The sequence below is a fragment of the Canis lupus genome, chromosome 2 (genome assembly GCF_003254725.2).
Source record: "Canis lupus dingo isolate Sandy chromosome 2, ASM325472v2, whole genome shotgun sequence".
Taxonomy (NCBI): Eukaryota; Metazoa; Chordata; class Mammalia; order Carnivora; family Canidae; genus Canis; species Canis lupus.
In genome coordinates, this window is record NC_064244.1 from 77,852,044 (window position 1) to 77,873,704 (window position 21,661).

The following is a 21,661-nucleotide window of genomic DNA, read 5'->3' on the forward strand; positions in this document are numbered from 1 at the left end:
GGCAGCTGGGGGGCCAGTTCGGGGGTCCCACGCCCTGGCTGTGGGGTGAGCTCTGCACCCACTTAACACCCCTGGGGCGGGTGGTGGTCTCAGGCTCTTTCACCCCGTCACTGTGGTCTTGACAAGTCAGCCTCTGGGCCTTGCTGAGCTCCCTCTGGGGCCCCAGATTCCAAGACACACACCCCCACCCCATTCCAAACTTTGCATCACTGACTGCAGCACCACGTGGCACATCCCCTCGACCCTCAGCCACCGGAGGAAGCAGGCAGCGTGGACGGGGCCTCGCTGATGCCAGCGCCACCGCCACCCCCCAGCAGCCGCCTGAGTGCGGCCACACGGCCCTCCCCTGGCATGACCCAGGCCCAACCAGTTCAGTTCTCGCCTGACACTCTCCGACAGGAAAGAGCTGGTCCCACAGGGAAGGTTTCCTGCTCCCAAGATCCTGGCGCAGCCCCGGCCCCTGACTTTCCAGCTGCCACCCACCCGCTCACCTTCACCTTCCCTCCCGGAGCTCCCCACAGGTGCCTGCAGCTCTGCGCCAGCGAACCCTAAGGAGGCTGGAGGGAGGGCAGCTCCCCACCTGCTGGCCCGTCCGTCCTGGAATTCTCGGTGATGAAGCCTCTACAGCAAAAGCTTCCCTTTTTTTTTTTTTTAACGATTTTATTTATTTATTTGGGAGAGAAAGAACACGAGCAGAGAGAGGGGCAGAGGAAGAGGGACAAGCAGACCACGCTGAGCGTGGAGCCCGACGCGGGGCTCCATCCCATGACCCTGAGAGCATGACCCGAGCCGAAATCAAAAGGCACCCAAGTGCCCAGAGCTCCAAGCTTTTTAAAAATAAAGTACATCTCGTTCCACTTAATGTTAAGAATTACCTATCATAGAAGTGAAAGTGTTTCATCATTATTTTCTCAATGTAACTAACATTTGTAAAACTTTCAGCCCAAAAACCAGATTACTTAATCCTACCTTGTCGGGTCGTCATTTCAGCCGGAACCTACCTGATTTGCTACAAATATTTTGAGTGAGGGCTTGTTACTGATTTTGCAATTCTCTTTTCTGCCCTTAGGAAGCAGATGATCTATTATTAAATAGATAACTTTTTAAAAAAAACGAGTTGGTGCTATTTTTGTGTCATAAAAACCTTGATTATAATTCACATCACCAACAGTCTATTCACTTTTTTAAAAGATGAAGTTCACAGCATATTTTCTATAAATTCAATTTAAAGAAATTTTCTAAAGTCTATTGAAACGTACAAAACTTTTTAATGTATTTTTAATTTTCTATAATTTTCTCTTTCAGAATACTATGTCAGGGGCACTTGGGTAGTTCAGTCAGTTAAGTGCCTGACTCTTGGTTTCGTCTCAGGTCATGACTCAGGGTTGGGAGATCGAGCCACGTCGGGCTCCCACTCAGCAGCAGCATCTGGTTGAGATTCTCTCTCCCTGCATGAGTGCACGCATGCTCTCTCAATTAAAAATCTTTTAAGATTTATTTTTGTTAAAGATTTTATTTATTTATTCATGAGAGACACAGAAAGAGAGAGGCGGAGAGACACAGGCAGAGGGAGAAGCAGGCTCCAGGCAGGGAGCCCAACATGGGACTTGATCCCAGGTCTCCTGGACCAGGCCCTGGGCCAAAGGCAGCGCTAAACCGCTGAGCCCCCCGGGCTGCCCATCAATTAAAAATCTTTATACTTCAGAGACACGTACCCCTATCACTGTTCTCTACCTTTTTTGTTTTTTTAAGATTTCTTTTTTTATTCATGAGAGACAGAGAGGCAGAGACACAGGCAGAGGGAGAAGCAGGCTCCCCGCAGGGAGCCCGACCGACTGGATCCTGGAACTCCGGGACCACAACCGGAGCCAAAGGCAGACGCTCAACCACTGAGCCACCCGGGCGCCCCTGTTCTCTATTGTGCAACCTTTAAAAAAGTTTTAAGTAATCTCTACACCCTAAGTGGGGCTTGAGCTCACAACCTCAAAATCAAGAATCCCACGCTCCACCATCTGAGCCAGTCCGGTGCCCCATCTCTGTGCAACTTTTCAACGTCAATGTCCAATTCCTGCTTCACAGAATGAAGACAGTGTCACATACGTGCAAATTTTTGACCGGTCTAGTGATGAAATTCTTCACAATTCCTCATGCACATTAGGCATTTGGGTTACCATCAAATAGTAGAAATGTTGCAAACTAGAATATAGTTTTAATTTTTTTAATTTAAATTTAGTTAACACATAATGTATTCTTGGTTTCAGAGGTAGAGGTCGGCGATTCATCGGTCTTCTAGAACACCCAGTGCTCACTCCGTCACGAGCCCTCCTCAATGTCCATCATCCAGTTACCGCATCCATCCACCCAAGATGGAATATATTCTTATACCTGTAACTTCCATGCAGATTTAGTAATCACTAACCTGTTTTTTTTTTTTTTTTAAAGAGTGTCCTGGAGCTAGAACTCCTACACCATACACTCCCCTGTGTCAAGTGTACACATCCGGTAGTGCTGTGATTGTGCGTCATGGGCCTGCTTCCTCCACCAGGTGGAGGGCTCCTGGAGGGACAGTCACTCTCATTCACTTACTGAGCACCTACTGTGTACTGCGGTGAGCAGGACAGAAGTCAGCCCACATTGTGGTGGGGGTAGGGTCGTGCCCACTAATAAAAATCATCTTTACGGACCACTTCTGTGCTGGGCCCAGAGATCCCAATGGGTGGCTGTGTCCTTGGGGCTGCAGGACAGATCAACAGTTCCCCCGGAGTTAACCCGAGCGGAAGGCAAGCCCCACTCCCGCCGCAGGGCTAACAGTAACCTGACCAGGTAAGCGCTGGCAAGTTGGGGCAGGGAGTCAGGTCTCAGCACCCGGCTGCCTACCCAGGGGCCTCCGCGGTCCATCCATCCAGCAACAGTGAAGGCCAAGTCCAATAGCAGAAGAGGTAGAGAGGGGAGTGAGCTGTGGGGTGCTCCCCTTTCTCCACTTTGGGGGCTGAAGGCCACATCCACGCTGTGGCTTAAACCCCAGGTTCACTGAATTAACCCAGGGGAACCCTCCTCCCCGGCTGGGAGGGTCTGGGGACACACATGCAGGACCCTTCCTGCTGCCACAGAGATCGCCACCTGCCTGCTTCCCCCACCCCACCCCCACCCCGCCAGGACTCCGGGGACACGGGGACCAGGCTCTGCGCAAGGCCAAGGCGTCTGCACTCACGGCATCTCCGTAGTTACAGGCTAGGCCTCTTTGGGGGGGCCGGCCCGGCCTCCTGCTCCCCATGAGTGTCCAGAGGGACAATCCCTCCCGGACAAGGGCGAGTGACAAGTGCGGAGCCTGGGCCTGAAACCCAAATGCAGAACGCGGCCGCACACACGAGGCGGGAGGCAGGGCCTGAGGCCGCACCTGGAGGGCAGGCCCCACCCTCTGCAGCCACCCGACCCCCTGCACACCTGGCCGGCGCCGTGGGGGTGGGGGTGGGGGTGGGGACTGGCGGACCCTCGGCCGCGGAGGACAAGCTCCTCCATTTACTTGGCCGTGACCGCGTCGTCCGCAGGGCGCTCCGGGGCCTGAGCCCTCCCAGCCGGGCCTTCCCGAAGGGGAGGGGACCGGAGCCCAGAGCCGTGAGGCGGGACACAAGGCGGGACACAGGCCGGGCACCGCAGCCGCCAGCCACCGCCTCCCGGGCCAGGGCCGCGCGCAGGGCTGTGCCGCTTGTCCCCAGCCATGGGCACGCGGGCTCCCGCCACCACGCGAGCGGGCCACCGGCGACCAGACGGGGCACAGGACGCCCCAACTGGCCCAGGCGGAGCCGGCGGGATGGGGGAGGGGGGGGACAGAGGCTCAGCCCGCCGGGGGTCGGATCGCGGGGCGGAAAGCTGCTGGGGCCCTCAAAGCCGGTTTTGCATCCTAAGTGCCCGACCCGGGATGGCCCAACCCGGCCCCACACGCAACGGGCGCTCAATGGCCGGGCCGACTCGCCCTGGCTGCCCCCCTGCACCTCAGACCCCCCCATGCTCTCCCCGTCGTGTCGTGTCCCCCCGACCCAGTCTCCCGCCGCCTCGGCCCTGCCCCACGACCCTGCCGTCAGCCTGACTTCTGGGGGCCCATCCTGGGAGCAGCCCAGACCCACAGCTCCAGGCCTGTGCACACACCTTCCCCTTCCTGACCCGCTCTGCCTCCAGGATTCTGCTCCACTGGGGGCCCCTGGGGGGCTCAGCCTGTTAAGCATCTGCCTTCAGCTCAGGTCATGATCCCAGGGTCCTGGGATAGAGCCCCACATTGGGCTCCCTGCTTGGCGGGGAGTCTGCTTCTCCCTCTGCCTCTGCTGCTCCCCCTGCCTGTGCCCATTGTCTCCTCTGTCATATAAATACACAAAATCTTTAAAAAAGGAAGGAAGGAAGGAAGGAAGGAAGGAAGGAAGGAAGGAAGGAAGGAAGGAAGGAAGGAAGGAAGGAAGGAAGGGAAAAGAAAAGGAAAAGAAAAGAAAAGAAAAGAAAAGAAAAGAAAAGAAAAGAAAAGAAAAGAAGGAAAGGAAAGGGGGAAAAGGGGGAAAGGAAAGGGAAAGGGAAAGGGAAAGGAGAAAAAAGAAGAGTCTGCTCCAGGGCCCTCCTCCTCCGTGAAGCCTTCCCGGTCTCCTCCGGGTCAAAGCCCTTACCCCCAGGGCCCCGCAGCCGTCTTCCCTCCTTCCCTCCGTGCTGGCAAGGACAGGAGCCGGATCCCCCCAATCCCAGCCACCCAGTGAGGCCTGGGCCTGGGCACGCTGCGCCCCGCAAATCTGAGCGGCACCTCACTGGGCTGTGGGCCCCCTGCGGGCAGAGGGCAGACCCCGCGGCTGAGCTCCCTCCGGCCCCCAGGGCAGAAGAGACTGGGAGAGCCTGAGACACGCTTCTCCCCCACCAGCCCTCGGGCCCCACAGGGTCATGGCCAACAAGAAAGTGGACTCAGAACAGGGTCTGGGAGGCAGTGAGGTTGGGGCTCAGAAGTGGAGCTCCGGGCTGAGCTGTCCTCCCCCTGCCCTTCCCCCGGCCCTTGCACCTCCTCCCTCCTGCCTGCAACACCTCCCACGCTCCCCCTGCTATCTCCTGCTCATCCTGCAGGTCACCTCCTCCAGGAAGGTCTCTGATCTGCAGGGCGATCTGGACGTGCCTCTCCTCCAGCTATAAATGATCAAAGCTGACCTTACGGCGCGCTCACTACGTTCAGGCTTCCGGGCTGACGTCTGCCGCTACTTACACCATCTTATAAGAACAATAAGAACATATGAACTGGGAACAGTGTCATCCCATTTCACAGACGAGGTAACTGAGGCACAGAGAAGCTGAGATGCAGACCCAAGATCTGAACCTTAACTACTCTGCTTCTTCCTGACAACGCGAGGCCGGGACCCTGTCATTCTCGCTGCTGCGTCCTCACCCCCAGCGATGGGGTCTGTTACCCAGGAGCAGGGGAGAAAACCCGAGGTCCCCCCGAGGCCGGGCGGCCCGCTTGGCCCTGCCACAGCCCGACCTCCGGGCCCCGACCTGGAAGCTGCTGCTCAGAGCAGCGCGGACCCCAGCACCTCGGGGAAGGAGCAGAAGGACGCCTCGCTGGCAGGGACCGTTTACTTGGCCGGCCGGGGTCAGCAGCAAGGTCCTGGGGTCACCCGGCTGCGGCCACGCCCCGCTCCGAGGAGTGTGCACGCAGGCGGACGGAGGGGGCCGGGGGTGCAGCTGCAACCCCTCCCTCGAGGCTCCCAAGGGACAGCAGCTTCAGACTAGGGGGTGTCCCAAGGGGGCAGGGGCTGGCCCTGGCGCCCCACTTCCTCCTCGCTCCCCGCAGAGTCCGGGTTCCTGGAAGCGGCGGCCAGGAGGTTTTGGAGGTGGGGACGCAGCTGGGCCGGGGCCTCCAGGTGCCCCCGGCTCCCTCCATGGCCCAGTCCGGGGGCAGCAGCGCCGGGCCGGCCCATACTTGTCCCCTCCTGGGAGTGGCCTCTGGAGGTCCTGGTCAACTGGGGAGGAGGGGCTGGCGCTCCGAGGAGGTGGCGGTGTCCCTGTACACCAGGAACTGTATGGAGATCTAGAGGCGCCGATGTCAAGGCCAAACTGAGTGGAGGCTGGGATGGACGTACCCTGGGGGCCTCGGCTCCCTGGAGAGCTGCTCCCCTCTCCCCTCCACCCCGCACCCTGCCCCCACCCCGAGGCCAAGGCCCCAAGCCGCAGCTGCAGCCCCCCCCCAAGGATCTCGAGGACAGCCTCTTCCCGGTTCCAGCCTACACTCCTCCAGCCTGGACGGGCTCATCAACTCCCCCCCCCCCCCCCCCGTTCCTCAGGGCCTTTGCACAAGCTGAGGCAAGGCCCCCCCTCCCCGTCCTCCTCCTCCCAGGAGCACTTGCAGAGGCCTCGGCTGACCTTCTAAACCAAGACAGCCCCTGGTGTGACACAGGTTTCCCCCGAAGTGCTCAGTGCCACCGCCAAGAAGGGGGTGCCGATGGCCGCTTCACCGAGCTGGGAGCTCCCTGGGGTGCTGGGCACACGGACTCCCCTCTTGGATAGACGGAGGCTGCCACCTGTCCCCCGCTGCCCCCGACCCCGGAGGATACGATGGTGTCGAGCAGCAGCACGCCCAGGCTGCCCACGAGCCAGGGCAGGTGGTGCAGCAGGTAGCTGCCCTCGCTCTGGCCCACCTCGGGGTTCTTGAGCAGCACGCTCAGCCCGTACAGCGTGTTCCCCAGCATCACCAGGGCGAACAGCGAGTAGGAGACGCCCTGCGTCGACTTCCTCAGGAACTGGGGGGAGGGAGGTCAGAGGCCTGGGCCGGGGCTCCTGCCACTCGGTCCGCCCCGTCACACCGTGCGCCCGAGCTGGCTTCCCGCCGTGGGCCCGCGTCCAGCATCCGCACTCCCACCACCCGGCCCAGGTCCCCGGGAGCCCGGCTGCCCCTCGCTGCCCCTCGCTGTGCCCCCGCCACTCCCTCCTCCCCTCGGAGGGCTGCAGGCCGAGCCCCCCCGCACCTGCCGCTGCGCCCCAGTCCCGGAGGCAGACACGGAGGCCCGGGGGAGCCTTCCCCGCCCCGCCCGCCCGAGCTGGGCCCGGGCCTTCTGCACACAGAGCACGAGGTGACCGAGCCCCCCCCGCCCCTGCCCCGGCTCACGTTGGTGCGGATCTGAGGCAGCCGCGACAGCAGGTACAACACGCTGGACACGGAGCCGATGACGAAGCCGATGATTTCCTGCTGAGTGAAGGGCTGAGAGGGCGGGGGTGCTCAGCGCCCACGAGGGGCCGGGGTGCGCCGTGCCATCGGGCTCCCTCGCGGGGGGAGGCCCACCCGTGGCCGGCGGGGCCCCAGCCGCCACGTCACGCACCCCCCGCTCACCTTGCTGCCCGGCTCCACGGACAGGAGCGTCCGGCCCCGGAAGACCTCGGCCGGGGCAGCCTCGGGGCCGGCGCGCCTCAGCAGCGGGGTGCCGCACGCCACCCCCGAGCTGACCAGGAGCGCCGCGTTGATGGGGGCAGACACTGCACCGGGGGAGGGAGCCAGGGTCGCACGGGGCAGCAGCGACCAGGACGCAGGACACGCCCCAGCCCGCGCCCCAGCCCCTCGGGGCTACCTAGCCCGCCATCCGCAGCAGCACCCTCCTCCAGGGCGGGGCGCCCACGCAGAAACAGACGCTCCCAGGCCGCCCCGCCCGCAAGTGACCCCGGCTGTCACCCCTGCTCAATCCCCGGGGTCACTGTGACCTGAGTCCTTGTCACCTCGGCTCCAAGCCCAGGTGAGGTCAGGTGAGGCCGGGGGAAGCCCACCTCCCCCGAGGCCCGGCCCTCCCGCCACCCCGTCCCCGTCCCCGGCCACCCGCCCGGCCACCCGCACTCACACGCTGAGGGCCGTTTCTTAAACTTGTAATGAAAGTAGAGCGACAGCATGAGCAGGTCCGCCAGCACGTAGTACACGGCCGTGTAGGTCTGCGGGAAGCGGGGCTCAGGGCACCAGGCACGCAGCAGGCGGCCCGACCCACGACCCCGCCGCCCGGACCTCCTGGGGCCCCGTCTGGGTCCCCGTCCCCGAAGGACGCGGAGGGCCCGGACTGCACGGACGGAGGGAGGTGGCGGGCGCGCCTCGGCGGGGCAGATGGGGCTCAGGGGTGAACTGAGGGTCCCGGCTGAGGCCTTCCCAGCGGGGAAGATGCGATGCCGGCCTGTGGTTCCTGGCACCTGCCACCCCGCCCCCCGAAGGCAAACCTTTCCTCCTCCAGGCCCCCCCCAACCCTGGCAGCTCAGCGGGGTGCCCAGCACCCCAGAGGCACCCTCTGGTTTGATGTGCTCGTTCTGCAGACGGGCGACAGGCCCGGAGAGGGTGTGGACCAGGGCTGCACGGCAGGAGCAATGGTCGGGGGCGGGATGCTCCTGCCAGCTGCCCCCCACCCTCACCCCCCACCCCCCGCGGGACCCACCTGCAGGGGCAGCTGGTCGGCCAGGAAGGAGCCGATGAGGTTGCAGGAGTCTCCTCCGATCCAGCCCAAGAGGAACCACAGAGACAGCGCCTGGTCCATGTTGCCGGCCTTGCAGGCCTTGATGTACTGGCTGCAGGAGAGGAAGAAGACAGGGGCTCAGGGGAGGGCAGAGCTGCAGCGGGGGACCGGGGGGGTGGGGGGGGGGCACAGGTGGTCCCCTGGGAGCCCAGCCTCCCTGCAGGCAGAACCCCCAGGAGCCTCCCTGTGCCCTTCGCGGACGCTCACCGGGGGGGTTCTCTGCCAACCAGGGGTCTCTAGGGCATCAGATTCCCCTCCACAGCACCCCGGAGACTCCCCGGGGGCACCTGGAGTTTGGTGTCGGGACCCCACATTCACTCGCCTACACAGGGAGGCAGGGGTTCAGACGACGGTGGCAGTGGCGGGAGCCAGGGCCTGGCCTGTGCTGTGTCCCGAGCGGCAGAGGAGAAGCTGGGCCAAACCACAGCCCGGTTCCTTCAAAGGGCAGTGGGGAGGGCAGGGCTGTGCCCCCAGAGCTCATGCCCCGGTGGGCGGCTGGGACCCCCTGGTTCCTTTCCCAAAGGCCCTCTCTTCAGACCTCCGGCCGGTGTCAGTGCGAGGTGACAGCACAGGTGACAGGCCTCAGCAGAATCCCGCGCCCTCGGTGCTGCTAACCTGCTGGCCCTGCAGAAGCCCCAGAGGGTAGCTCTAGTCCGTGTGGGACGGGCCAAGTCACGTCACTCGGGGCCTTGGCGCCAGCGTCACAGCCAGCATCAGAGCCAGCCCCCAGGCTCTGGTCGCTCTGATCCTTTCTACAACTGCCATTTACTCTACATTTCTGTTTAATCGTCTGTATTTATTTTATTTATTATTATTATTTTAGGGGGGCGGCAGAGGGAAAGAAAAAAAATCTTTTCTATTTAAGGTTTATTTGAGGGAGAGAGAGTGGGGGTGCGGGTGGTGGGGGATAGAGGGGGAGAGAGTGAGAGACTCCCAAGCAGAGTCAGTGCAGAGCACGGAGATGGATGTGGGGTTCGATCTCACGACCCTGAGACCATAACCTGAGCCGAAACCCAAGAGTCGGCCGCTTAAACGATGGAGCCGCCGGGGTGCCCCTCGTCTGTGTGTATTTAAATAAAAGGACTAAAGAGCACCTCATCCCACCCATCACCCAAGTCAGAAGCCGAGAAGCCGGATATGGCCCCGGTTCTTCCCACAGCCACCCTGCCCTCTCCTCCTCCTGTCGGGACCCACCCCTGCCCGTGCACCTGCCTGTCCCCCATCCGAGCCTGGCTCCCCCTGAATCTGTCCTCCCTCTCAAGGGCCCTTCTGAAACCCCAGGCTTGCCGAAGTCACTCGGATCCTTCTGCTGCTCTCCAGCGAGGGCCTGCATCCTCCTGAGCGTGTCCTCACAAGGCCCCCAGGGCCAGCTGTCCCTCTGTCCCCACCCCCTCCACCAGGACTTATTTCCCTTTCTCCAGACTCTTCATCGGCAGCCAGACAGCTGACTCTCTCCTCTTCCTTTTTGTCTTTTGTGGCTCAGGAAGTATCACTTCCTCCCCACGCCTTCTTGACACAAGCTCGCCCGTGTCCTCTACTTCCTCCTCCGTAACACGGGATGTCCTTGTCCCTCCCAGACGCAAGCTCCCTGAGGGCAGGAAGAGTGTCCAATGCAGGCCTGGCACCCAGAAGGTCCCTAAGTAAGGTCTAGCCTATGGCCCTTACAGCCCCTTGTAGCACACGTGACTTGGCAAGTCGTAGATTTCAGGGACCGTGACTGTGTCACACCCAAGGAAGGCTGAGTCCTAAGGAGGGGCAGAAGAACAGGCACCTTCCTGCTGTCACCTGGGGCTCTCTCCCAGGCCTCTGACCCCCTCCCTGGTGAGCCAGCCGGCCTCAGGCAGGGCCAACATGATCTCAGCCAGCTCCCCAGGTAGCTCTAGAGATGCGCTCACTCTGGAACAGGGCGTCTCTCCATCAGCCTCTGTGAGTCACCCACACCTGTCCTGTCAGCCTGGAAGGGCCTCTCCAATGCCCCCGACAGCGCTGCTTGCTGGATGGCTTCCACGGCCTCCCGGCTGGTCCCCCTGCCTCCGGTCTCACTCCTTGTCCTACCAGTCCTTTTTCCCTGAGACTCCCAGACTGCCTTTTCAGGGTAGCCAGAATGGAAGCGCTGTAAACCCAAGGACGGCACCTATTTTTGTTTACTTGCAACCCGCCTACTACATACAGCACCTAGAACAAGCTCATTCAGCAAAACTGCCAAGTCCACAACAGGATACTAGGATAATTCAGCGGGGGGATGATGGTCTTTTAAACACATGGTACTGGGACAACTGGGTATCTCCAAGCTAAAGAACGAGATTGGACTCCTCCCCCATACCGTGCACAAAATACGACGCAAACTGTACCAAAGACCCATTAAAAAGAAAACCACAGGGACGCCTATGTGGCTCAGCGGTTGAGTGTCTGCCTTCAGCTCAGGGCCTGGTCCTGGGATCTTGGGATCGAGTGTCACACTGGGCATCCTGTGGGGACCCTGCTTCTCCCTCTGCCTGTGTCTCTGCCTCTCTGTGTCTCTCATGAATAAATAAATAAAAATCTTTAAAAAAAAAAAAGAGAGAAGAAAGAAAGAGAAAGAAAGAAGAAAGAAAGAAAGAAAGAAAGAAAGAAAGAAAGAAAGAAAGAAAGAAAGAAAGAAAGAAAATCACAGGCCCAAGGTGGAGTCACTTAGGCCAAATCACCAAACAGGGGCTTAAAAACTAACCTAATCATATTTCAACCTCCCCCAGAAATGTAGTCTTAATCGCTCAGGAATTTTCTGGTCAGTAGCAATGAGGTAATCTGTCCCATGTCACATGTCTCCACCCCCCACAAAGGAACATGACGTCACCTACCAAGACCCCCTGCAGGAAAGTGAGCTTGCAGGATCTAATCCCTTCTTTTTTTTCTACTAATTCCTTGCCCCACTGTCTTTCCTATAAAAACCTTCCATTTTGGAAGCTCCTTAGAACATCTATTTGCAAAAAAAAACAAAAAAAAAACATCTATTTGCTGGGCGCCTGGGTGGTTCAGTCAGTCAGCTGTTGGTCTTCAGCTCAGGTCATGATCCCAGGGTCTGAGTCCCCCACTGGGTTCCCTGCTCAGTGGGGAGTCTGCTTCTGCCTCTGCCCCTCACCTTACTCATGTGCTCGCTCGCTCTCTCTCTCTCTCGCAAAAACAAATCTGTTGAATTTTTTAAAGATCTATTTGCCGTGTAGGATGCTGCCCAATGGCTTAATAACCCAAACTGTGTCTTCAAATTTCACCAGTGGAATTTTGTTTTTTAACAGACCTAAATTTTTTTAAAATTTATTTATTTATGATAGTCACAGAGAGAGAGAGAGAGAGGCAGAGACACAGGCAGAGGGAGAAGCAGGCCCCATGCAGGAGGGAGCTCAACACAGAACTCGATCCCGGGTCTCCAGAATCAGGCCCTGGGCTGCAGGCAGCACTAAACCGCTGAGCCACCGGGGCTGCCCTAAATTTAAATTTAATATGACAACATATAGTGTAACACCCAGTGCTCATCCCATCGTGCACCCTGCTTAGTGCCTGTCACCCAGTCCCCCCGTCCCCCCACCCACCTCCCCTTCTGCAACTCTTTGTTTGGTTCCCAGAGTCAGGAGTCTCTCGTGGTTTGTCTTCCTCTCTGATTCTTCCCACTCGATTTCCCCCCTTCCCTCATGGTCCCTTTCACTATTTCTTACATCCCACGTGTGAGTGAAACCACATGATGATGGTCTCTCTCCGACTGACTCATTTCACTCAGCACAAACCCTCCATTCCATCCGTCCTTTCTGAGGGCTGAGTACTATTCCACTGTGTGTAGACACCACACCTTCTTGATCCATCCATCTGTCGAAGGACATCTCAGCTCTGTTCAGTTTGGCTATTGTGGACACTGCTGCTACGAACACTGGGGTGCGGGCACCCGTTGTTTCACTACATCTGCTGGTAAATACCCAGTAGTGCGATTGCTCGGTCGTAGGGTAGCTCTATTTTTAACTTCTTGACAAACAGTGTTTTCCAGAGTGGCTGCACCAGCGTGCATTCCCACCAACAGCGCAAGAGGGTTCCCCTTTCTCCACATCCTCACCAACATGTTGTTTCCTGTCCTGTTAATTTTAGCCATTCTCACTGGTGCAAAGTGGTATCTCATTGTGCTTTTGATTTGTACTTCCCTGATGACAAGTGATGTGGAGCATTTTTTCATGTGCCTGTTGGCCATGTGTAGGTCTTCTTTGGAGAAACTTCTGTCAAACTTTCTTTCTAAACTTTCTTCTTTAAGTAGGCTCCATGCCCAGCGCAGGGCTTGAACTCATGACCTGAGATCAAGACCCGAGCCAAAAATCAAGAGTCGGAGGTTTAACTGACCTAGCCCCCCCAGGCGCCTGCCCCTTGGCCTTAAACTTTCAATCTTGATTAAGTTCTTCTTTCTAGCTTATCCCTTAACTCAGGCAAAAAACCACGTGGGCAAAGCATCCTGGGAAAGGAAACGAAAGTACCTGCTCAAGCAACAAGGACTGCCCTGAGCCAGCAAGACCCGGAGTGACTGACCCCAAGAGAATGCCTGATCTGACCTTCACCGCACCCCCGTATGTTCCCACCGACCAGAGTCCCCCACTTTCCTTATATAAACCTGGAGGAATTTTCAACACCTGGGAGACAGTCTTTGAGACACTAGTCTGCAGTCTTCCCAGAGTCAGCCTCGTGGAGATAAGCTCCTTTCTCATTTCACCACCACTCATGTCTCTGCCTTTGGGTGAATGCTCAAACCTGATTTGTCTGGGACCCCCTGGAGCCAGCTGCGCTCCTCATACCATAAGGGTAGGTCTCTGTTACTTGGGTTAGGCAACGATGTTTTTTTAGATGTGACACCAAAAGCACAAGCAAAAAAAGAAAAAAGAGATAAGCTGTACATCATCCAAATTTAGAACTTCTGTGCTTCAAAGGACACTCTCAAGGAAGTGAAAAGAGGACCCACAGAATGGGAGAAAATATTTACTAATCAATCACATGTCAAATGAGGCTATCGTATTCAGACTACATAAAGAGCTCTTACAACTCAACAGCAAAATGAAAAATAATCCAATTGAAAAGTGAGCAAAGGGGGCACCTGTGGTGGCTCCGTCGGTTAAGTGTCTGTCTTCAGCTCTGGTCATGATCTCAGAGCCCTGCATAGGGCTCCCTGCTCAGCAGGGAATCTGCTTCTCCCTCTGCCTCTGCCTGTGCTCTCACACGTGCTCTCTAATAAATTAATTAAATTTATTTATCTTTTGCCTTTTTTTCCCAGAAATAAATTAAATTTTTTTTAAAAAGAAAAAAAAAGGGCAAAGGATCTGAAAAGATCTTTTCTTAACATCACTAGCCATCAGGCAAATAATAATCTAAAACCATATACAAATCATAAACTATAACGAGATAACACTTCAAACCCATTAGAACGGCTATAATGAAAAGATGGAAAAACATATGCATTGAGAAGGATATGGACGCACTGGAACCTCACACACGACTGGAAGGAATACAAAAGGAATATAAAATGGTGCAGCCTCTTTGGAAAACAGTCTGGCAGTTAGTTCCCTGTTAAAAAGAAAACCACAGGGGATGCCTGGCTGGCTCAGTGGATGGATCATGGGACTCTTAATCTCAGGGCTGTGAGTTTGAGCCCCACGCTGGGGGTAGAGATTTTTACTTAAAAAAAAAAAAAAAAAATCTGGGCAGCCCCGGTGGCGCAGCGGTTTAGCGCCACCCGCAGCTCAGGGTGTGATTCTGGAGACCTGGGATCGAGGCCCATGTCGGGCTCCCTGCGTGAAGCCTGCTTCTCCCTCTGCCTGTGTCTCTGTCTCTCTCTCTCTGTGTCTCTCATGAATAAATAAATAAAATCTTAAAAAAAAAAAAAATTTTGGGACGCCTGGGTGGCTCAGCAGTTGGGCGGCTGCCTTTGGCTCAGATCGTGATCCCAGGATCCGGATTGAGTCTCATATGTGGCTCCTGCAAAGAGCCTGCTTCTCCCTCTGCCTATGTCTCTGCTGCTCTCTCTCTCTGTCTCTCATGAGTAAACAAATTTTAAAAAAGAAATTCTTAAAAAAAAAAAAACAGAGGCCCAAAATGACATCACTAGGACCAGACTAAGTCATGAAATCAGGGCTTAATAATGTTTTTTAAAACATCCTTGGGGATCCCTGGGCGGCGCAGCGGTTTAGCGCCTGCCTTTGGCCCAGGTCGCGATCCTGGAGACCCGGGATCGAATCCCACATCGGGCTCCCAGTGCATGGAGCCTGCTTCTCCCTCTGCCTGTGTCTCTGCCTCTCTCTCTCTCTCTCTCTCTGTGACTATCATAAGTAAATTAAAAAAAAAAAAAAAAAAAAAAAAAAAAAAACCATCCTTAAAAGAGGGACACCTGGGTAGCTCAGCGGTTGGGTGTCTGCCTTTGGCTCAGGGCGTGATCCCGGGATCCGGGATTGAGTCCCACATAGGGCTCCTTGTGTGGAGCCTGCTTCTCCCTCTGCCTGTGTCTCTGTCTCTCTCTCATTGTCTCTCATGAATAAATAAATAAAATCTTAAAAAAAAAAAAAAATCCTTAAAAGAGGAACACCTGGGTGGCTCAGTGGTTGAGCATCTGCCTTTGGCTCAGGTTGTGGTCCCAGGGTCCTGGGATCGGGCTCCCCGTGGGGGGTCTGCTTCTCCCACTGCTTATGTCTCTGCCTCTCTCTCTGTGTCTCTCATAAACAAATTAAAAAAAAAAATTAAAAAAAAATCCTTGGGGGATCCCTGGGTGGCCCAGCGGTTTGGCGCCTGCCTTTGGCCCAGGGCACGATCCTGGAGTCCCGGGATCGAGTCCTGCATCGGGCTCCTGATGTGGAGCCTGCTTCTCCGTCCTCCTGTGTCTCTGCCTCTCTCTTTCTCTCTCTACATCTATCATGAATGAATAAATAAATAAATAAATAAATCTTTTAAAAAAAAGAATCCTTAAAAGATTAAATACAGTTACCACATGACCCAGCAATTTTACTATGTAGGCATACACCCAAGAGAAGTCAAAACGTATGTACCCACAGAAACTGGCCCATGAATGTTCAGTGGCCTTCACTGTAACAGCCAAAAAGTGGAAACAGCCCAAATGTCCATCTGGGAATGAATGAATGAATAAGATGTGGAACATCACACATTAGAATATTCTTTGGAAATAAAAGGAATGATGTCCTGACATCTGCTACAATGTGGGTGAGCCTTGAAGCCGTTCTGGTAAGTGAAAGAAGCCAGTCTTTCACATGTTCTATGATTTCATTTACAGGAAATGTCCAGAGTTGGCAAATCTATATAGAGACAGGAGGTAGACAGGTGGTTGCCAGGGGCTGGGAGCTTCGGGGGGAATAAGGAATGACTCATTTCTTTAGTTTTTTTTTTTTCCCTAGGGTGATGAAAATGTTCTAAAACTGATTATGGCAGTGGATACGCAGCTCTGTGGATATTCTAAAAACACCGAATTATACATGTAAAGATGCTAATTATATGATATGTGGATTATCTCTCCAAAAAGCTATTTTTCAAAAATGCCGAGCTCCTGATGAAACCCTTATCTTCCTCAGGATAAAGAGCCCGTCTCCTGACCGTAGAGAACCCTCACATTGCAGGGCCTTCGGACCTCACGTCTCCCCGTGCCCCTGACCCCCACACACTCTGTCCAGCCCCGGGACTCTGCCCACATTGTGCCAAGGCCCAGAGCCCCGCGCTTGACGTACACTCCCTCGTGCCATCCTCACACCAACCCTGGGAAGGAGGGAACAACATTCCCGTTTTGCAGATGAGGAAGCTGAGCCGTGGAGCAGCAAAGTGACTCTCCCAAGTCACAGTGCGTCTCCGTTCCTCAATAGCAGCAGGGATCACACTATTTTGTAATCACTGCTTGCCGGCCACCCACCAGACTGTCACAGGACAAGGGCTGTGTTTGGGACATCTGAGCCCTCCCCCCCCTCTGCTGCTTCCTCTCTTCTTAGCTGTGCAACCCAGGGCAAGTTACTTAGCTTCTCTGACTTTCCATTCCTTCCATCCATAAAGCAAGGATGGTAACTGTACCTGTTTCACAGGGTTACGAGGATTAAGTGAGCTAAGAACACTTCAAGTGTTTAGGACTGAAGTACATAGTGTGCACTGAACAAACAGCGAGTGTTAAGGTTGTTACTACTATCTGTGTGTCGGCATCGCCCAGCATAAGGTGGGACCTAGGGTGCAGTTCAGTGCAGGGCCCTCCAGGGTGGGTTGGAAGTCAGCAAGTGGGAGTGGTGGAGGGCTCACGCTTGACCTTGAGTCTGGAGAGGCCCAGCGCCCGTGATCTGCCTCCGGGCAGTGCCTGAGCCATCACCCACCGCACCCCCTGTCCCGGGCCCCGCGCCCTGCCATTACTCACGGGAAGGTGGATGCTGCAAAACAGAGAATGGAGATCAAGCCCAGGCCCACGCTGGCCTCGTCCCAGCCATCCTGGGCACATTCGCCGAACACGTCCCATATCCACGGGCGGGAGCCGTTGGGGCAGTCGGAGAAGTTGCCGGAGCCCACCTTCTTCCAGACCATGGCTGCTGTGGGAGTTCGGGAGGGGTGTCCAGGGAGAAAGAGAGGGGGCCTTTAGCCTTGGGAGGTCCGGCCCCTGGGCTCCTGAGCTCTTCGCCCCCTGCCTCGCCCATCCCGTTATCCCCCAGCACAGGGCAAGCCCCCAGACCCTAGGACACGCTCAGCCTGGAGGACTGAGAGCAAAGCACCCCTGTGACAACCACCTGTGCAGGGAGAGCGCTGGGTCTGCGCGCAGGGACGAACGTGCTCAAATGCCAGCTTTACCAAAACTCTTCAAGGCTGCGACCTTGGGCAAGAGCCTCCGCCTCCCTGGGCGTCATGTCCCCCATCTGTAGGGTGATTACCCGGCCTCCCTCCTACAGTTGCCCTGAGGCTGAAAGGCTTCAGGCAGTGAACCCTCAGAATCACTTTGTTCCTGCTCCCCAACATTTACATTGTGTCCAATCTTTGGTTTGTGAGTTAGACCAGCAGGGAGAACCAGTAGGTTCTCTTATTTAAGGTAGGGCTGTCTGCCCACAGGGGTCAGAGGACACCGCCCCGGCCTGGGGGTGGGGGTGGGGGTGGGGCAGCTTGCGCAGGCCGCGGGTTCGAGCCTGGCACCCCGCCGATTCTCCACCAGCACGTGTGGGACGCCTGCGGCCAAGGAGTCGGAGCCACCTTCCCATTCTCACCGCCCACAAAGCCTGAAAGTGGCGGGTCCCAGGAGCGGCAGGAATTTCCCCTCCTGATGCCCGGGCGCCCTGCAGCGGCCACGGCAGTCACCGTCTGCGCGACAGTCCCAGACAAGGCAGAGCGAGCGGAGCCCGATGGCGCCACCTCTACCAGGAGAGACTCACCAGGCCCCGGATCACCAAGCTCTGCTCCTAGCACCTTGCAGGCATTGCCTCATTTTGTCCCCACATCAACTCCATGAAGGGGACACGGGGGCTCCTGATACACCCCAGGCACCAGGGAAGTGACTTAACATCGGGCCAGGAAGCGGTGGAGGCAGGAGTCAAAGCCGGGCCTGGGACCCCAAGCCGCAGCTCCTGGCCACCCTGTCACGCTGCCTCAGGCGCTCTGTCCCCGTGGGGCAGGCTGCCCAACCCCCCCAGCAGCCAGAGGCAGGTCCGCCCTTCTCTCCCCATGCCCAGAGGCTGTCCTCGCCGGACTGACTCCCCAGCTACCTTCAGTTCCTGCTGCCCTCAGCCGGCCCAGGATCCCCATAAAGCAACGCCCTGTGCTCCAGACCATGTCTGTGGCCCCCCAGATTCATACGTGGAAACCTAACCCCCCAGTGTGAGGGCATTGGGGGGGGGCCTCTGGATGCGCTTGGGTCAGGGGAGCAGAGCTCTCAGGAATGGGATGGGCGCCCTTATACAAGAGACCCCAGAGGGCTCCCTCGCCCCTTCCGCCACGTAGGGGGACACAGAGAAAGACAGCCACCTGTGAACCAGGAAGCAGACCCTCACCTAACACTACATGTGCTGGTGTCTTGACCTAGGACTTTTCCAGCCTCTTGAATTGTAAAAAATCAATGTTTGTTGTTTATAAGCCACCCGGTCTTTGGTCTTTTGTCATAGCCCTTGAATGGACCGTCACTCTGGCCAGACTCTTGGAAGTGAGGAGGGAAGGAAGCCAGTCAGCTTCTTTTCTCAGGAAGTGGGACTCTCAGGCCTACTGTGATGGGCCATGGGCAGAAGCCCCGAGCCGGGGGTAACAGTGTCCAGGTCACGTGTGCCAGGGTCACTGCTGTATGTGCAGGGCCCGGCAAGGGTGGCTGACAGCCTCTTCCTGCATCCTGGCCACCCACCTGGATGACCTTTAGCACATCAAGGAGCTCTTCACCTGATGTCCTGCCACCAGCACCTGCAAGGCCACCCAGGCTAGCAGACCGTCTGGGTAAGTACTGTCATCTTTGCTGCACTAAAGGCATTTCCAAGCAAGTCCTTTGTCCCCCTACTAGACCCCCACATCGACCCCTTACAGATTCTGTGTCTGCCCATCCAGTTCACTGCCACCCTCGTAACTTCCCTGTGAGGTGGGGGATACTGTCCCCATTTTCCAGGTAAGGTTGGGTAGCATTGCCCAAATAAGGAACCTGCCTGAACCTGTCTGTAGAATGAAGATGATGACCTGGCTCCTTGGGGTTTGTGGTGCAGATGAAATGCACATAAGGAAGGCTCTCGGCCCATGCGTGACCAAACGTGTGCTGGGGACTATTTTAAGGATGAGAATCCAGGAGTTCAACCACCCTGAGGTCACCCCTTGCCTGCTTCTCACCAGGTTAGGGAGGAAATAAAGTGAATACATCACTGGTGAGGGAAGGGGGTGTCTTGAGCATTATAGCTTGGCTCACAGGGCCCAGAGCAGTGGGTGGGTGGTCCCCGATCCTTCACAGGGCACATGCACAGCTCAGGATGCTCTAAGACACACCTGATCCTGACCCGAAGAGGCCTTCTCCCGGGGGCCATCATCTGTAGGTTCTGACCCAGCTAGGGAGCCTGCCTGGGCGCCAGGCCTGGCTTCTGGGAACGGGCCCACCTCCTGGTCACACAGCAGCATGAGAATGGATGTCCAGGGTTGCAACAAAGCTTGACTGCATCCAAGGTTTGACAAGGACCACAGCAGGGGTGGGTGCCTTGGTGCCACAGAGGGCACACGTCCAGAATTCAGGCTCAGTGTCTCTGGACTTCAGATCAGGGACTTTGGGTTTAAGAAGCAACCCCGGGTGTGCACCTGGCTGGCTAAGTCAGTAGAGCAGGCAATTCCTGATCTCAGGGTTGTGAGTTCAAGCCCCACATCGGATGTGAAAATTACTTAAAAATAAAATCTTAAAAAAAAAAAAAAAAAAAAAAGCACTACCAGTTGTTTCTGGTGCAAACAACCACGCTTGGAGAAAGCCTGCGCTGGAGAAGGCATCTCCGGCCGCACCCAAGCTCCTCTCTTGGATTCCAAGCTGAGTCCGGAAGATGCTTCCCACGGAAGCTTCCCATGGAAGTGGCAAGCCTCCAGGCTTCTGCACATGTGGTCTCTTCCCTTAAGAGGGTCCTTCTCAGGGGATCCCTGTTTGGCTCAGTGGGTTAGCCCCTGTCTTTGGCCCAAGGCGTGATTGATCCTGGGGTCCTGGGATCGACCCCACATCAGGCTCCGTGCATGGAGCCTGCTTCTCCCTCTGCCTGTGTCTCTGCCTCTGTGTCTCTCATGAATAAATAAAATCTTTAAAAAAAGAGTGTGTCCTTCTCCCCCTGGAGGGCCAGGTAAGGAGACACTAGTACCTCATTCTAACATGCTACCTCAAAGACGCCTTGCAAAGGCTGGTCAGACGACACCTGTCACCTCTTCCCCTCCCCCCCATTCACATATCTGAAGAATGCTTATCACATTCCTCAGCTAAGCCTGCTCCTCAAGCTCATACCTCTCCCTTCACGCTAGTTGTGACGGACTCTCAGGGCCAGAAGCAGCGGCTGCACAGTAAAGGTCCAGAAAGAGGGGACAGAGAGAAAGAGAGACCGAGAGGAAAGGCAAGGGAAGAAAGAAGGAAGGGAGGGAAGAAGGAAGGAAGTAAACAAACTAGCTGTGAGCTCAGATGACCTAGGTTCGAGGAGAGAGCACTCTAGAACTGACCGGCCAGGTGTCCACAAGCACAGAACTGCAGGGCAAGTGACTGAGCCTCAGAGTTCCAATCTGTACAATGGGGGGGGGGGGGGGATAACCTATGTCTCCAGCCCCTAGACCGACTGCAGAATTAAATGACATAATCCAGGCCAAGGGATTAGAACGGTGCCTGGCAGATTAGCCACTCCATGGTAACAGCCTGGGATGGCTCTAGTGGGGGGACCCCCCCCCGAACTCCTCCCCCCCGCCGCCCTCCCCGGGGCACCAGCGCGAAGCAGCCTTCGGTAGGTGAATGGACAAGGCCCGGGCCAGCCCTCAGCCTTCCAGACCCAGCCTCCAGCCACACACTCCAAAACTCGTCCTAGGCACAGGAGGGGAGAGGGCCATCTGGGCTCCCTGCAGAACACGGCGTCCCCACTGCAGGCCTCCGGTCCCCGGCCACCTGGTGACTCAGGCCAGCGCCGCCTGTTTGTCGGGGATAATGACAGGGCAGCTGCGGGGGTCAGCGCTCAGCCGCGCCGAGGCCCCTGCCCTGGCCTGCCCTGCGGAACGCAAAGCCGTCGGCCCCGTCCGCCCGCACCAGGCGCTGCAGTGAGGACCCAGATCCCGACCCCTGGCCAGGCTGGTCCAAGAGACGCCCCAGGGGCCACCTAACCCCGGCCCCGAGCCTCGTCCCAGGACCTCGCGCCCCGGGGAGGCGGACGGAAGCCCCAAGACGGCCCAGGGGCTGCACGAGGCCCCTGGAGAGATGCGGCGGGGGCGCCCCGGAGTCCCGACCCCCCAGTTCCAACCCGACTCACCGCGCCACGACCCGCCGCCCGCCCGGCTTCTGGGGTCGGACTGCACAGCCCGGGTCAGCTGACCCGAAGCCCCGCCCCGGAGCCGCGTGGCCCCGCCCCCGAGCCGCGTAGCTCCGCCTCCTTCGCGAGGGGCGGGAGCGAACCGCGCGTGCGTGGGGGCGGCGCGCGTCGGCCCCGCCCTCCCTCGGCCCCGCCCCCAAGCGGGTGGGCGGG

The 21,661-nt window shown here is 57.3% G+C and overlaps 1 protein-coding gene across 3 annotated transcripts; it reads right to left on the bottom strand.

The window, feature by feature from the left end:
• Positions 1 to 2,204: 2,204 nt before the first annotated feature.
• SLC66A1 (solute carrier family 66 member 1) lies at positions 2,205 to 21,542 on the bottom strand. 3 transcript variants are annotated; one of them, XM_025447778.3, is made up of 8 exons: positions 21,449 to 21,542; positions 16,891 to 17,059; positions 8,421 to 8,550; positions 7,845 to 7,932; positions 7,346 to 7,488; positions 7,124 to 7,216; positions 6,573 to 6,758; positions 2,205 to 6,049 (listed from the first exon to the last, which is right to left on the bottom strand). In XM_025447778.3, exons 2-8 carry the CDS (start codon positions 17,052 to 17,054, stop codon positions 5,978 to 5,980), a joined length of 876 nt encoding a protein of 291 aa, XP_025303563.1. In that variant the 5' UTR covers positions 17,055 to 17,059; positions 21,449 to 21,542; the 3' UTR covers positions 2,205 to 5,977. The 3 variants fall into 3 exon arrangements, with proteins under 3 accessions (XP_025303563.1, XP_035569868.1, XP_035569869.1); XM_035713975.2 differs by having other exon boundaries at positions 16,891 to 17,056; positions 21,449 to 21,529; XM_035713976.2 differs by lacking the exons at positions 16,891 to 17,059; positions 21,449 to 21,542 and adding an exon at positions 8,706 to 8,853.
• Between the last annotated feature and the right edge of the window lie 119 nt (positions 21,543 to 21,661).